A 17,002-nucleotide genomic window follows, 5' to 3' on the forward strand; every position below is an offset into this window, starting at 1 on the left:
TCACTGAGCAGTAGCCAAGGCAGCGATTAGAGGCAGAACATGCAGTCAGAACATCTAAACCTGGTTCTCTTTGTCTGGAACAGAGATCATCCTGAGAAAACGTTTTAATCCCAATCTGCTCCAAACACGGATCCATGCTGGGCCTCAGAGGAGCAGCAACTCGCCGGCTCGATGGGAGAAAATCTTTGGAAAGAGAATGACGCGGTTCCTGCTCTACGGAGGAGAAGATGAAACCAAGACCTCTGGAGGCTTTTCAGGGAGCTGTAGGCTCCACATCATGGACTCACATCCTGATGCTGACCTTTTCCAGCACTGCTCTGGTCCCAGACCCGACTAAAATGGACCCGGCACTGGGACCGGGGCCCGGTGGGACGGATCAGAGCTCCTGATGTTTGCTGGAGGAAATGGAGCGAAAAGAGAAAGGAGCATCGAGTCAGGCGCCGGCAAACCTGCCTGGAAATAAATCCTGTTTTGGTTTCATGCAGTTTGATGTGAAAGTGAAAGGAAACAAAAGAGTCTGAAAACTTTTTAAGATCAAATCTGGGACACAGGAGGACCGACCGTTGTGGTGGCTGCACACCTGAGACAGGGAGTCACACCTTAGGTGAAATAATTATCATACCTGGGAGCCAGTTCTGGTTCTGCTGGGCTGCTGTGAAGGAGATGCAGCCCTGACCTGACCTGCTGCTGATCCTGTTGTTTTCAGACCAACCTCTGAGGATTATTTCCAGGTTTAGAAAGAAAGTGGAGAAATGATCCTGCAACGTTTGTGATGTTAGGAGGAGCAGAAGAGCCTGATGGTCCTGGAGTCAGAACCAGACGCTCTGCTGCCGTTTGTTCACCTGTTTGTTCACCTGTTTGTTCACCTGGACCTCGACCACGCGTCGTGCAGCGGCAGGGAGACGGGGCTCAGCAGGACGGTCAAACAAACACACACACACACACACACACACACACACACACACACACACACACACACACACACACACACACACACACACACACAGAGCGGTGGCGATGGCAGAAGCTGGGGAGGATTACGCAACAAAGGCCCACTGGGCACAAAGATGTGAAAGACTCTTAATCAGCACATCGGATTAAAACATCAAAACTGGAAACTGCATCTGCATTTTTTATCGTCGTTTCTGGGAAACAGGGAAATGATTTAAACAGAACCCAAAGATAATGACAACACTAAAAATTTAAAGTGATATTACGTTGTTTTTTTGGGAATACTTGAGAATGATTTTTAAAACAGGGCTCGACTTTTCTAAAAGCTAAACCACACAAATGCAGATCCTGTGCAAAATGAAACCAAATGATGTCACCATATGAAACACTTATTTAAGGTTTAACTCTGCTTGAACCAGACGGCGGTCTTTAACAATTCTACCTCAGTGATTAGATTACTGTTAGCGCAGAGAAAGTGAAAATATGCAACATGGTGAATTCACCAAACACAGCATCAACGCTGCAGACTGTTGATAAAATCATTTATTTCTCTTTAGAACCAAAATCTGTCAACAATCCCAACAAAACAACAGAAATACTGGACTACCAGTGCTGGGTGAAGGTTGTGGAAAGTAAAAGAAGACAAAGAGAAATCAGAATAACGTGAATTATAGTAAATACTATACATGTTGAGGGTAACATGTTGATAATTATGTGATTCTTTAGTTTTTAGTGATTATGTAACCAGTAAAAAACTGTAAGCAGCAGAAATCCCCTCAGTACATACAGGTGGTTAAATTAATGCATCTAAAACTCTGGTTTCTGAGGGAACTTTGTTCCGTTTTCATTATTTCAGACACATCCAGGTGGAGGACAGGCAGGTTATTTCTACAGAAGCTTGAGGAAAGATGTCTTAAATCTCAGCTGGATGTTAAACGGAGGTAAAGGCAGAGGAGACCTTCTGAAGGATTCTCGTCTTCACTGAACCGGACAGGCTGGAGAGACTTTCTGCTGCTGCTGCTTCCTTTGTTGCTCTGTGGCACCTGGAGCTCAGAGAGGCTCTCAGCCTCCTGTGGAGCAGGTGGAGGTGAGCGGACCGATCATGAACCGTCTGGAAAACAGAGAGCTTCTGCAGAATGTGAGGATCCATGTCAGCTGGCGTCAGCATGGCAGCTTAAACTCGTTAGAAGTGAAACAACGGGAGGATCCTCCGTGTGTTAATGGATGAGCTGCTCTGTGGTGCAGCAGCATAAATCCTCCTGTGATACGGAGACCTGGGTCTGAATCCTGGTTTCATCAGGAAGGACGTGGGCTGTGAAACGGCGAGGCTTCCTTCAGGTAGCAACAACCTGCTGTGGCGACGCCCAGGAGCAGCTGAAGGACGCGCTCCATCATCTGTGTCTTGGAACAAGGAATCATTGAATCCTTTCTCCAACATGGAGGATTTGACCCGGATCACACGGTCAGGATCTTTTCAGATGTCTCGGTGTTTGCATCGGCTGCAGCAGCTGCCTGATGAGGCTGCAGGGACCATCTTCCTTCCTGCAGCAGCAGCTTTAGGACCATTTTAGCTTTTATTTCTGCTTCTTTCTCCAAATGAAGCCTCGTCTTATCTGCGTCTGCTTGCTGCTGCAGCTCTGATAGCAACATATCCAAGCCTCTGCATCATGAGCTCATTAAACCTGCTTATTTGTGGGTTTGAGACAAGCCAGCAGCTACAATTCCCTCTAATGTTCGAAGGGAATTAAAAACCCATTTTCTCTCAGCCCCCTTCTGATGTTCAGCGTAAAACTTTAAAAATCAAACCCTTTAGATGTGAAACATGGTGAAGACGTTTCAGCTGTAAAAACTGCCACACTATGTGCCCAGAGGTCCATGTTTGCAACATCTTCTTCTGTCCTCAACTTTAGGAGGAAGCAAAAGGGAGACAGGAGGCAAGACATGAGAAGGATACACAAGAATCCAGCAAATGATGGAGAATAACGAATGAATACTGAAAAGAACTGATTACTGGGACAAGAAAGAGTTGTGGAAGTTAGGAGGGGATAAAACTGGGCAGGGATAACTCAGGAAAATAGAGATAATTTAAATGAATCACACAAATCGTGGTTAACACAAGGCAGATATGCAGAAAAAAGAGAGCTCACTAAACACAAAATAACACCAAACCAAAAAGGATCAAATCCAGCGGATCTCATTGGGTTCATGCAGTCAGGCCTATCTCTGCATGCTTTAGCTGCTTAACGTCATTTACAGACACCAGGAGGTGCAGGCCGTGATCTCTGATGCTTCCTTCAGCTCCTGCTTCTTCTGGGGATTGACCCATGGATGCAAGGTAAGCTTGATTGTTCTGGCCGTTCCAGAGGTTTTCTTCTTTTACGGTGAGAGGCTCTGGTGTTTCCTCAGCAGGATCTTTGGGGTCCTTATCTTTTTGTAGCTAACTGGTGTCTTGCAGTGCAGCCTGTGTTTATTTTGTCAGAAAGAGATGCTCCTCTCCTCACAGCTGATGCAGGGAGCTGCCTGCTTATGCAGACAGCTTCTACTGGAGGGAATGTTCATGCATGTTCCTGCACCACTAAACTCTCTACCTGCACTCATGTTTTTCAGAGTAAATGGACTTTCTGCCCCCGTGATCTGCATGCTTTCTGTGCACAGCTGTGGGTAATGGGAAAATAATGGCTGCATCTGGACTCAGGTGTGTTTGCTGTTTGACTGATGCAGCAGAATCTTCGGCTCCATGATTTCCTCCTCATGTGCTTTCAGGGGAAACTAATCTCCACATTCTTCATGCTTTCCCTGCAGATCTGATAGCACAAACGACCCATTTGGGATCAGACTTTCTGAAACATCTCATTTCTTACTCCCTCAATTGTTTTTGCTTTTCCGTGCATTCCAGCCCCGCAGTTTAATCCCGATGCTGAGAGCACACAAGCTAATCTTCTGGGTTCAATTTCCCCCTGGACTCTGGGAGCAGCTACAGCGCATAGTGCCGTTGCTGCTCGGCTGGAACTCGTCAAGAAGCAAAAAGCCATCAGAAATAAAAGCTGCGAGCGCAGCTAATGAGAGAGACTGTGATTGGTCGCCTTTGTTCTGCCTTTCACTGGAGAGCAATTAGTTTGGCTGTAGCAGTTCATCAGGGCTTCTGGTCCACAGAAGCTTTAATCAGACCCTGACTGATGCAACAAATCTGCTTATTGATTGACGGACAGAGGCTCCGTGTCCATCGCCAGTCTTCCAGTTGGCTCCAGATTCCCTGATTGCACTGATCAGGAAATGAAAACAGACTTCATGCACTGAAAAACTCAGACAGAATCTGCCTGTTGAAATCTGCAACAATGTTGGAGTGCAGAGAGGATGTGAAGAGCAGCAGCGCCATCATGTGGTGACCTCCAAAGATCAGCTTCTTCTGTAGCAGAACAAAACCCATAAGTTCTGTCATATTTATAAAGTATCCAGAGAATTCTCTTATTTTATTTATCTGAATCTCTTCCTGTGATCATGGCTCTCCTGCAGGGATCTTCATCAGAGGTTCTTTAAGGATTTTCAGTGATTTTCCAGCCATTGATCAGATGATTTAGATTTGTTCAGCTCTGACCAATAAAATAATACAGATCAGCGTCTGTAGCCACACTTCAAACATGTGTTACTAAATCAAAGCAAACATAAATGTAGGATGATCTGCAGGGAAAACGAGAGTTTTGGTTTAGGATTACACATTTATGACGGAGAATGTGACCCTTAAAAGGTTTGAGAACATCATGTATGACAGATTAATTTGGAGACATCTTTGATTGTTTCATTAAACATATCACCCCCTGCTGATTCCCCCCCCCCCCCCCCTTCACCATCTGTAACAATCTGGAGGTGTTACAGAGAAGTCCAGGGAAAATAAGTTTTTAATAATGGGGGAAAATAGAAGACTTACAGGTTGGTCATACACAGGCAGAGACAAAGGTGTGGTTAGGATAGTGAAAGGTACAGACTGATGGTGCGTTCCTTTAGCCTGGGAGGTCAGAACTAACTCAGATTACATAATTTTACCTTCTTCCGTTCCAGTTTCTATTGTCGGACAGCAGGAAAAAACATGGACGCTGTTGTTAAATCAATGATAATAACGCGGTTCTAGGCGGTTTCTGTGCAGATAAACAGCTGAACGTTACATAAATAACAGAGAGCTGCTGCAGACAGTCAGAGGATTTTACTCAATGCTGCTGTGAGTAGCAGCCGTCATGAATACAGAAGTCTGGTACCGTCCTGCTGCACCGACGTTCTGACTCCTAATACCGACTTTAGGCGCCGTTCCTGTTAAATTTTACCAAAGACAAATGGAACCACTATAACAGGAGAATCGAGAGTTTAAAATGAGAAAACAGAAGCATAAATACTGAGAGAGGAGTGGAAGAGGACAAATGAACCAAAGGAGCTGATCAGAGGAAATGTGGAGCAGCTGAGGCAGAAATAAAGCCAGGAAGCTGAGGGAGGGAGAGTAATTAACATGGAGGAAGCTGAATTAAGACACACTAAAGGAAAGATAATCTTCTTTGAATAGATTATATGTTGTTTATACAGGACCATCTGACAGCACGTCTTCTCAAGTCTCTCTACAAAATATGAATAACTGAACTGAGAGAAATAAATCCAACATCCAAAAGAACTAAACGTCATAAAACAAGAGAAACATAAACTAATATGACCAAACCTTAACGGTAGCAGCCTTCTAGCAAAAAGTAAAGAGAGAGAGAAATGCAGCCAGACTCTTAGAAATCAAGAAGGAAACGCTGAGAACGTGACAGAAGGAGCATCTTCTGGTCTCTGAGGAAACGTTTGGAATAAAAAAACAAAAACTGATGTAAGTGAAACCAGCTTGTTCTGTTCATGGGAACATTGTTAAATAATTTTACTTACTGTATGAAAATTATGTCAGAACATTCATCTCTAAGTAAAGAGTGGGAGTCAGCTTGATAACAGGAACTTTTCCCATTTGTAGTCAACTCAGCAGTCTCTGTGTGGCGTGTCCAGAATAAGAGCGGCGCTAATTTGCCTTTGATGCTGCGCTATTAGTGGTGGTGATGTTGTCTCCATCCTCATCTCCACGACTCGGTGCCGCTCAGCCGCTTTCTCCTGAAGCTGCAGGGAAGCTCAGCGAATAGATTGTCTTTTCTCTTTTAGGTTGGGAGCTTGTGTTTACTTGTTGCAGGGCCTTGTCATGCAGCAGGATGGTGCTTAATGAGGTTGTCTGCAAATTATCCTCCAGAGACAAACAAACACCCTGCAGCTTCTGCAACACACATGCACATGCGTGTCATTAAAGTTTCAGAGGATCTCCTGGATGAGGAGAAGCCAGGCAGGAATGCACCAGAAGAAGAGAGAAACCAGGAAATACAGCATTTGAGATCTGAAAGTTTTTCTCCCTGTTGGAGCGACAGGCGAGGTCTGCAGCGAGGCCAGAGCAGCAGAAGCCATTCTTCAGCCGTGGCCTTGGATTCTCTGCAGAAAGCAGATTTGAATGAACGTCCCTGGATAAGATGTGATCAAAAAGGAAGCAGATGTTTTCATCTGTTCTCCTCTGCCTGTCTGTCAGCAAACAAACTATTTTATTTTCCGTCTCTGACCTGCAGCTTAAAGTGAATCAGATGACATTTGGTTTGCCTGTTTATTCATTGCATTTTCTGCTTCAGTTGGATACATTTCTCATTTACATAAATGAGCTCATTTAGTTATAAAATGAATGCTGTTTCAGAATCAATGAGCACATTTACAGTCGGTGGAGCAGCTGCAGATGATACTGCAGATAAATTAAGGAAATGAGAAGAACCATCAGCTCGGTTTCAGACACGAAGCATCAGTTAATGTTTGCTTTTAGGTTGGTAATCAGAACTGACTCGTATTCTGTGTTCAGATTCCAGCGCTGCATGTTTTCCCCACAGAGCGGACTGTTTGCATGTAAACGCCCCACAGAGCAGCGAGATTCCTGCAGAAACAGAGATGTACAAAATTAATCAGGCGAGGCTGGAAGTTTGGGAAATGGATCTTCAGAACTTTGTTTGTCAGTTTAATTAATGTTTTTAGATATCATTGGAAAGTGTTTTGGATTCTCTGATTTTCTTCCTTGTTAAATTTTATTGTGACTCTATAGAAAGTGTTAGGATCCCTGTATGTTTGAGTTTTTGGGATGATTTTGTGTCTGTTCTCACTGTTTTCTTGTTCACCCTGAATCTTTAGTTTTCTGTCATGCTCAGTGATGAGGGTTGGGGTTATTTATTAGATGTTGCTTTATCAGTTCATTCCTTCATGCTTAGGTTTTAAGTTTATTTCCCTGCTTTCTGCTCCTTTCATGACAGTCTCCTCCCCTCAGCTTCTCTGCCTCAGTCATTTTCTCCACTCTTCCCTCAGTATATAAGCTCTCTGGTTCTCTTTACTCACTGCTGGATCCTCATGCTGCTCTAAAAACATCTCTGCACGTGGATCCTACAAACGACCCACAGAACCTGAAACAAATCTCTGCTGTAGTTCAGTCTGGCTTGTATCATCCACGCTTTCTAACTAAGATGTTTAAACCATGGTGACCTGGAGAAGGCCGTTTGTGCTTATATCAGTTCCTGATCAACTATTGCATCGGCCTCTATGTCGATGTCACCCAGTCGCCTCCAGCTTGTTCAGCAGCAGCTTCTCCTCTAACCACAGAAATGCTTTAATCCTGGTTTATTTTCACTACATTAGCTAACTGTCTCTCTGAGGAGGACAGATTTTAAACTTTTACTGTTTGTTTTAACTCTTCAAGACTAAACCTGCCTATAGCTCAGTGAACATTAGGTGGTAATTTTGTCACTCAGGTGGGTGGGGCTTCACAGTTGTCAAAGGTGGGTCTTGGGTTTGAATCCCAGCCAGTGTTTTTCTGTGTGACTTTAGCAGGTTCTCCCTGATGTTCTCCTAGAGAACAGAAACCAAGCCTGTTAGGTTGGCTGGAAACTCAACCAGTGAACTTTGGTGGCAGTGATTTAAAAAGACCAAATTCAGGTATAGATGGAAGATCTGCAGGAAGGTGACTCCAGAGCTTCGGGCTCAGAAAAAGCTCAGTCACTCCAACGTTTGGACTCTTTCTGTGGAGCCGTGAGTAAAAGTTGACTGCCTGACCTCCTGCTGTGAATAGAAGACCTCAGTAACTTGGATAACTGTGGGAGGGAAGGCCCTGAAGAGCTGCAGGTGACACAAACTATGGACTCCTGCTTATTGCTGCCATATTTTCATCATTTCCTGCATTATTCTGTCTTGATTCACACAATGAAAGTGAAATGAATGTTCATTTGAACCTTGTGAACCCAGAAGTCTTTACTCTGATTTTATTTTCCCGTTACAGCCTCCATCATTCATCTTTACTGCAGCGCAGGAAATCAGAGCGGCATCATTTCTGAGACCATTTGAACTGATTTGTTTCCCATTAAGGGTTTGTTTTTCACTCACATGGGTTTGCATATTAATCTGAAAGCTGTTTACAGTGCTTCTTAAAAAATAAACTGTGGTTTTCTGATTCTCATCATGCTGCATCAACATCCCAGCCTGGAGAATAAATGATGTGCTGCATGTGTTCAGGTGTGAGGAGGAACGCTCCCTGTTATGTTTACATCAGTTCATCTCAGCAGGAATCTCCAACAAGCCTGCCGCTGATATGATCTAAATGCACGGAGGCTTCTGATTTCATTATCAGCCCATCATCTCGCAAATGTCAGCCTGAGTTTCTTTGCTTCTCAGAATAAATTCTGATCATTGCATTTGTCCTTTGATGACATGTCTCCTTAAAGCCTGTCATCGTGATTATGAGTCTTTTCAGCTCCATGTTTCTGTTTCTCACTGCTATGGAGCAGGAGACACGCCCCCTGCTGGTGGTTTTCAGAACAGCACGCTCCTGTTGCAGAGGTTCTGATGTTGGTGGATTTATGTAACAGTTCTTAACTGTTTGTCTAAAACAAGCTATGATTGGTCGGGATCTGTTTGACGTCCTGGAGAGACCTGCAGGTTTTATTCTCTGTCACCGTAGCGTGAAAATAAAGATGTGTTAACAGTTTGGAGAGGATGGAAGCCAGGCTGTTGTTGCCCATCACCTTATTAGTCATCCCATCCACAAAGTTGACAAATAATCCCTGCATTAAGGCAATTCATAAAGCACTTTTCAGTAACAAGATGATTCAAAGTGCTGTGATTCAATTGTTATTAAATTATTCTGATTACAACATTTATTTTAGTAATTTTTCTGTTTAATTAAAATAAATTAAATTGTATTTATATAGCGCCAATTCATCTCAAGGCACTTTCCAAAGTCAAATTCAATCAGATTCCACAGATTGTTGAGAGGCTGACGATGAGATGAGTTGTAAATTGGTGCGATGGGTAAAAAAAGGATTGGATTATGTAATTAATCCTAATCAGTGTAACATCAGTCCCTTCAGGTCATTTAACTTCTTTAGATGCTGCATTTTTATTAACTGCAGTTTTACAGTCAAGCAGCAGTTTTCAGTGTTGCGTAAGTTTACTGGAAAAAACTTAAAGTTTCCCTTCTAACACTTTTAAATGATCATTCAATTCACTTTTTAATTTATTTTTAAGAGCATCTCTGAATTTTCCTCCTGCTGTTGCTCAAAGTTTCTAGCTTCTGTGATTCAGCGCCTCAACCCTGGAGCACTTTGTGTCTGTAGGTCAAAATGTAGCTGATCACAACACAACGAAAGCAAAAGCTTATCTGATGTATGACAGGAAATCAAATAATACCCACAGAGATCTTCTAGAATGCTCTGCTGGTTTCTAGCTGTGGAGCTACAATTCAAACGCTCGAGATCTGACAGAAGTTTTGCAATGTTTTCTTGTTTTTCAGTCCTGTGTTTATGTGGGTATCTTTCAATGTCAGAGATAGAAGCATCTGCTTTCACAGGTCTGTGGTTTGTGGGACAATGATCAAGGCTGGACTATTGTAATTCTTTACTATCAGGAAGTCCACAAAATGCAGTTCAAAGCCTTCAGCTGATCCAAAATGCTGCAGCAAGAGTTCTGATGAAAATCAACCAGAGGGATCATATTTCTCCTGTTTTAGCTTCCCTTCATTGCCTTCCTGTTAAATCAAGAATAGAATTTAAAATTCTTCTTCTAACGTATAAAGCCCTTAATAATCAAGCTCCATCATATATCAGAGCTCTGATTACCCCGTATGTTCCTAACAGAGCACTTCGCTCTCAGACTGCAGGTCTGCTGGTGGTTCCTAGAGTCTCTAAAAGTAGAATGGGAGGCAGATCCTTTAGCTATCAGGCTCCTCTCCTGTGGAACCAACTCCCAGTTTTGGTCCGTGAGGCAGACACCCCGTCTACTTTTAAGACTAATCTTAAAACTTTCCTTTGTGACAAAGCTTCTAGTCAGAGTGGCTCATGTTACCCTGAGCTACCTCTATAGTTATGCTGCTATAGGCTTAGGCTGCTGGAGGACATCAGGGTCTATTTCTCTCTCTCTGCTGAGTTCTCCTACTGCTCTCCAATCTGCATTGTTTGTTGTTATTTCAGCTTTTAACTTTTTGTTCTCTGTCATTTTTCTCTTCATAGAAGGTACACCTGTCTGGTGTTCGGTTACCTGTGACATCATCAGGGGAGGCAGATCATCCTCTATTACCATCTACCATAGAAAGTACTCCTGGGTCAATGTGAGCTTCTGTGCTTTCTGTGTCTCTGCTCTGTCTTCTCTAACATAGAAAGTACTCCTGGGTCAATGTGAGCTTCTGTGCTTTCTGTGTCTCTGCTCTGTCTTCTCTAAGCCCCAGTGGGTGGAGGCAGATGAGCGTTCACACTGAGCCTGGTTCTGGTTCTGATGGAGGTTCTCCTCCCTGTTAAAGGGGAGTTTTCCTCTCCACTGTCGCTTCATGCATGCTCAGTATGAGGGATTGCTGCAAAGCCATCAACAATGCAGACGACTGTCCACTGTGGCTCTACGCTCTTTCAGGAGGAGTGAATGCTGCTTGGAGAGACTTGATGCAACCTGCTGGGTTTCCTTAGAGAGGAAACTTTCTCACCAACCTGGAGGATCTGATGGAGTCTGACTTTAGAAAGAACCTTGATGATGTGTGGTGTTAATAAATAAATAAATAAAATGTAATCAAATTGAATTAAACCTTATCTATAATTTCTTTAGATATTTTCTGAAAACTTCATATTCCACTCAGTTTCCACTTTCTGTGGTTCCTTATTCAGATCAGCTGACCAGGATACAGCAGCAGCTTGAATCCGTCTCTCCGTCATGGTCCATTTCTTAGATTTTGCACCTCATTAGTTGAGGGCTAGAACATGGAGCCCTGATTAATCTCCGATTATAACTGAACAGAAACTCAAAACCAGAGATCTCGGTGAACGGAGAGAGGTTTAGATATTTCTAGGAGCTTCTGTGTAGAAGAGCTTCTCCTGTTTTCTGTACTAAACAGAAGCTGCTTCCTGCTTCCTGCTAGATATGTAGGCTAGTAATCGTTCACGTTATTTCATGCTGGTGCTGACATCAACGACCGGTAAAGAACAGCCTGAAAAATTATCCAGAAGACCAGAATACCAAACAGAACCTGGAAGGCTTCCACCATCGGCCCGGTCGTCTGATCCAAAGGGACCTGCAGAGTAATTTATTCCCCTCACAGCACCACGTTCATTTTTTCTGGTTCTGGAGTATTAGAGGAGGCCAATGACATGTCTGTCACACACTCATCTGAATAAATGATTCATGACTTTGAGGTGAGGAGCTGCGGAGGCATCGCTCAGAGTGATGAGACGTTAGAGAGATCAAATCAAACTCTGAACGAGGAGGAGAGAAGAAGGAAGGTGGCGATGGAGTGGACTTAATGAGAAAGAGACCAGGTTCATTCCAGGAAAACCACATTAGGTTCAGTCTCATATAAATCCGCTGTTCTGTCATCCGTTTAACTAACTTTAGATTAGCTTGTTACTGATTTAGTGTCTCTGTCTGTTTTTCCCACTTTCACACCCAGATGTCCCCCCCGTGGGGCAATAATGGTGTTTCTCACTTTATCTTAGAACAAGTCGCGTTCCTGACCCGTCTTCTGTTGTCTAAACTGCTGATGTGTTTCTCATTTAATTAGAACATCTTCATCAACAATGACTGAATAGAACAAGTCCAGACTAAACAGATCTAAAGGTCTGAGGTGTGAAATCCAACATTTTTAGACTCTGTCAGCAGATCTTGTCACACTATGATAAAACGTCTTTAAAACAACCAGATTTAACCAAAGGAATCAAACCCAGAGTAACTGGTGGCACTTGAGCAAAAGCAGATCTGTGGTGCAAAACTTGTTCAGGAAAAAGTAAGCGTGCAAATGTTCTCTGCTGCAAACCGGACCGATGTCTATCAGAAACCTGAACAAAACCACAGAGCTTCCTGCAGAGGCTGAGTGAGCGTGCCAACCAGCGATGCTGTAAGATGCAGCGCTCCATGTGATCGCCAGTAAATGGAACAGGAAGAAACAGCCTGCGTCTTTCTCCAGGGCTTAAATATCAAACAGAAAAACTGCTTTATGCAGCGAGTCTGGAGAGTCCCAGCAGCCAAATTCTGACCTTCTAAAGTGAGGTTCTGCCAAGTCAGTGTTGGGTAATGGTTCCCTTACCGGCTCACCCAACGCCTGCTGCAAAACTAAAAACATCCTCAAAGTGTCTCCAGACGTTCCTTCAAAGCTCAACAACCAAATCCGCTGGTGAAACAATGCAAACATATCGTCTCACATGCTGCTGCAAACTGACCCAAAGCCCAGTGATCCCAGCACTGGATCACCAGCGACCTGCCTGCGTTACCAAACCATCGTCCTCTTAGCTGCAGACCTGCTGGAGAACAAACTCTCAGAAATGTGAAGTTTAGATCCCAGAGACTGCAGCTAGATGCCTTCCAGGTATTAGGTCACTTTCTACTGCTGGCTGAGGACAATCCAGGGAAAACGTCCAAACCAGACACAAAAACTCCCCGTCTTGCAGATCTGAGGTCATTAAAATGAATGTTCCTGTAAAGTAAAATGTTGACGAGTTCTGGATCCGTCCCGGGTCTCCTTCAAGAGGACGGCGCCTTGGAGGCATCAAGAAAAGGAACCTGAATCCATCTGTGACTCAGTTTAAATGGTTGGTGAATCTAGAAGATTTGAAACCAAAAACTGACCAAGGCATGAAATCTATGTATGCTCAGTGAAAAGCCACCTGTGAGGTCCTGCAGTGCGTGAAAACCTCTGCTAAGGAGGGAGCATGCAGCCCTGAGCGGGACAGGAAGAGACCGGAGACGCTGGTCAGGAGAAGCGCTGTCATGGCCGCCCGCTGGACCCTGGATTGCATCAGGCTGTGGAGAAGGTCCCATTATCTTAATAAAATGCTAGTGCAGACTATCCCCCCTGTAGAATTACAGACTCGCATCGAGCATGTGATGTAGTCATAGTCTTAGTCCTAGTTAAGTCATTTTTAATGGCTTATTTTATATTGGATTTCATTTTATCCCCTATTCCCCTAAAAGCTCCTATCTGTAGTTTTCAGTAGAGATGACTTCATGGGATTCTTTATCAATTAAATCATTTATTTCTAAGTTTATGGTTTCTTTGCAAAGCTTTTCAACCCTAACTGTAGAACCTGATATATGATGGTTTTTGATCAATTTGGGTTTTGTGAGTTATCAGAATTATTCATGTGAAGCTTTAACTTGTATGCCAGACACCATCCCAGCAAAATGACAGTAGTATGAGCTACGTTCTGAGAACACACACAGAGCTCATGACCTTAAGATTCCTGGGAGGAAAACCTTACTGCATCCTCAGAGTTCCCGTGTGGGGAAAACTTCACGAAAAAGATAAAGAATCAGTCAACCTGTGTGTGTTTGCCATTAAATTCAGCCTCAGTAAGGTCAGCCCACTGCTTTTTCTACCATTCCTGGATAAAAGTGAAATCTAAAGAGTGTAAAATATTCCTCTGTTATCTCAGTATCTGAGAAGACAAATGCTGGCAGGAGAAGCTGGTGATGAGGATTCTCTTCTTTTCTTCATTGTTTTTACCTGTTGCACATTTCTCCACCTGTTCTGAATGAAAATGTTGCTTACGTATGATGTGGGCGGAGCCTGAAACATCTACTCAAGCTCCGCCCACATTATCAAACAGTTGAGCAAATGGTTAGTCCTTCATCAGATTCAGAGAGAAGACACATCTACAGGTAGGTTACACCTTCGTTAGAGAGCAAAGAGATCAAACACGGCCAAAAAGGAATGAGACGCTAAAACTGATGTTGGTTAAAGAAATTCCAAAAGCTAAACAGAGTTAAACGTTCTGTAAGTCTGAAACTGACTTCCTGCTTTCACCATCTGTCTGCTGTGTTTGCAGCTTCACTCAGAGACTAAATGGCTTCCAGATCAGAGGAGGATCTCTGCTGTCCGGTCTGTCAGGACGTCTTTAAGGATCCGGTTATTCTGTCATGTAGCCACAGCTTCTGTAAGGAGTGTCTGAGAAGGTGGTGGAGAGAGAAAGCAGCACAAGAGTGTCCAGTTTGTAAGGAAATGTCTTTTAATGATCCTCCCCGGAACCTGGCTCTGAAGAACCTGTGTGAGACCTTCCTACAGCAGAGAGACCAGAGAGCTTCAGAGGATCTCTGCAGTCTGCACTCTGAGAAACTCAAACTCTTCTGTCTGGACCATCAGCAGCCAGTGTGTCTCGTCTGCAGAGATTCAGAGAAACACACCAAGCACAGATTCAGACCCATCGATGAAGCTGCTCAGCAACACAAGAAGAACCTTCAGGAAACTCTGGAACCTTTAAAGGAGAACCTGGAGCTCAGGAAGAAAGTTCTAGAGGAGTTTGATCAGACAGCAGAACACATGAAGGTCCAGGCCCGACACACAGAGAGGCTGATTAAGGAGCAGTTTAAGAAGCTTCATCAGTTTCTAGCAGAGGAAGAGGAGGCCAGGCTGGCTGCACTGAGGGAGGAAGAGGAGCAGAAGAGTGGGATGATGAAGGAGAAGATGGAGGCTCTGAGCAGAGAGATAGCAGCTCTTTCAGACACAGTCAGAGCCACAGAGGAGGAGCTGAGAGCTGAAGACGTCTCATTCCTGCACAACTACAAGGCTGCAGTGGAAAGAGTCCAGCGCTGCCCCCTGCTGGAGGATCCACAGCTGCCCTCAGGAGCTCTGATAGACCAGGCCAAACATCTGGGCAACCTGGCCTTCAACATCTGGAGCAACATGGAGAACATGGTCTCCTACACTCCTCTCATCCTGGACCCAAACACCGCTCATCCATACCTCATCCTGACCGATGATCTGACCGGTGTGAGAGCAGGAGACAAACAGCAGCTTCCTGATAATCCAAAGCGATTTACTAAAATGTCTTCAGTCCTGAGTTCTGAGGGCTTTAAATCAGGGACCCACAGCTGGGACGTTGATGTTGGAGACAGCGAACACTGGATGCTTGGTGTTTTAGCAGATTCTGTCAAGAGAAAGGGGGACATCTGGTCCAAGTTATGGGTCATATGGTTCATCCAAGGTAAATACAGAACATGGTCACCACCAGCTGCTCCCCATAACCTCCCGGTCCAGAAGAAGCTCCAGAAGATCAGAGTCAGACTAGACATGGAAAAAGGAAAGCTTTCATTCTCTGGTCTGGACACCGACGCACAGATTCACAGCTTCAGACAGACTTTCACTGAAAAGATGTTTCCATACTTTTACACCGACGGTGAAGTAAACCTCCTACCAATGCAAATCTCTGTGATAAAGCAGTAGATTATTCCTCATGAAGGATTAATAACATCTAATCCTCCCCAGAGACTCAAAAGAAAGCGGTTGTTTCAAAAGAAAGCAGAGTTTAAAATAAACAATATTTTATTATTTTACTGTCTGAAGACACAACAGGTGGCAGATAAATTAAACTACTATTGATAAATTATTGTTTAAACTCAGAGGAGAATTATGTGCTGAGGTCGTGTTGTGTACAGAGTGGCCAGGAAGTTGCTAGCTGGATGTGTTAGCTGGATGCGCTAGCTGGGTGTGTTAGCTGGATGTGCTAGCTGGGTGTGCTAGCTGGGTGTGTTAGCTGGATGTGCTAGCTGGGTGTGTTAGCTGGATGTGCTAGCTGGGTGCGCTAGCTGGATGTGTTAGCTGGGTGTGCTAGCTTGATGTGCTAGCTGGGTGTTTATCACCACTTCCTGTTTGCCGGTTGGAGCTACAAGGATTTGCTTCCGCTGATTCTTTCTGCTTCATGTAATTTCTCATTGCTATGACATTGGCACATTAAAAAAAAAAATGTCTGCTGTTGCAAGAATTTCGTGTTTTTGTCTTGTTTTTTTATGCATGTTCAGGGGCTATTAGCTTAGCATTAGCTCTAGCACTAGCATACAATCTTCCCTCTTCTCTCCTGCACTGCCTTAAAGATCATAGCTAGAATTTATTTGTGTCAAAATTCTGATAAATAAAAAAATAATAATACATCCACAGAACATCTGGAGTAGTGTAGAGTAAAATTATTAATTTTACTGAAAAATAAATATATTAGTATATAAACAATTGTTTCATAAACTTTGACGGGCCATGTGAGACGGTGCTCAGTCATTGGCAGATCCTAGTAGCTCCCTGACAGCGCTGAGAAATGGCTTCTCCTCGGTGTTACGCTTCTCAGATTCTAGCAGACTAAACAGAAGCAAAGCGAAAGTGAACATCGGTCAAGCTTTGAATGTTGGTGCCGATTTAAAGGAGCATTGCATAAGTTCCAGGATTGTTGCAGACGTCTGCCCCCTCTGGTGACACGTTGTAACGACAGCAGTGTTGTGCACGTGCACAGCTGTGACGCTTCAGGTCTTAGTTTAGAGGCGTAATGTCTTCTGAGGTAAGAAAGCTATAAATATTTAAGCTAGCCTGTCTTTTCTCGCTAATGCATGGATTACAGCAGAGTCTCAACGAAGCAGCAGGTGAGCAGCAGGTGCAGCTCGTCACCTGAATACCTGATATACTTCCACTGACACCACACAGGAAGAAAGTGCTGCCCAGAATACAGATTAAGAAGAAATTGCC

General features: G+C 43.9%; 1 protein-coding gene across 1 annotated transcript; it reads left to right on the forward strand.

The window, feature by feature from the left end:
- Positions 1-895: 895 nt before the first annotated feature.
- On the forward strand, positions 896-15,998 carry LOC105917039 (nuclear factor 7, brain). The gene is made up of 2 exons (XM_036151734.1): positions 896-920; positions 14,325-15,998. The coding sequence occupies exon 2, from the start codon at positions 14,342-14,344 to the stop codon at positions 15,716-15,718; it is 1,377 nt and encodes a 458-aa protein (XP_036007627.1). The 5' UTR covers positions 896-920; positions 14,325-14,341; the 3' UTR covers positions 15,719-15,998.
- The last annotated feature ends 1,004 nt before the right edge of the window (positions 15,999-17,002 follow it).

This window comes from Fundulus heteroclitus, chromosome 20 (assembly GCF_011125445.2).
Source record: "Fundulus heteroclitus isolate FHET01 chromosome 20, MU-UCD_Fhet_4.1, whole genome shotgun sequence".
Classification (NCBI taxonomy): Eukaryota; Metazoa; Chordata; class Actinopteri; order Cyprinodontiformes; family Fundulidae; genus Fundulus; species Fundulus heteroclitus.

What these genes read in the sequence shown, in the direction of transcription:
- LOC105917039 (XM_036151734.1), top strand. Translation starts at nt 14,342, where the DNA reads ATGGCTTCCAGATCAGAGGAGGATCTCTGCTGTCCGGTCTGTCAGGAC.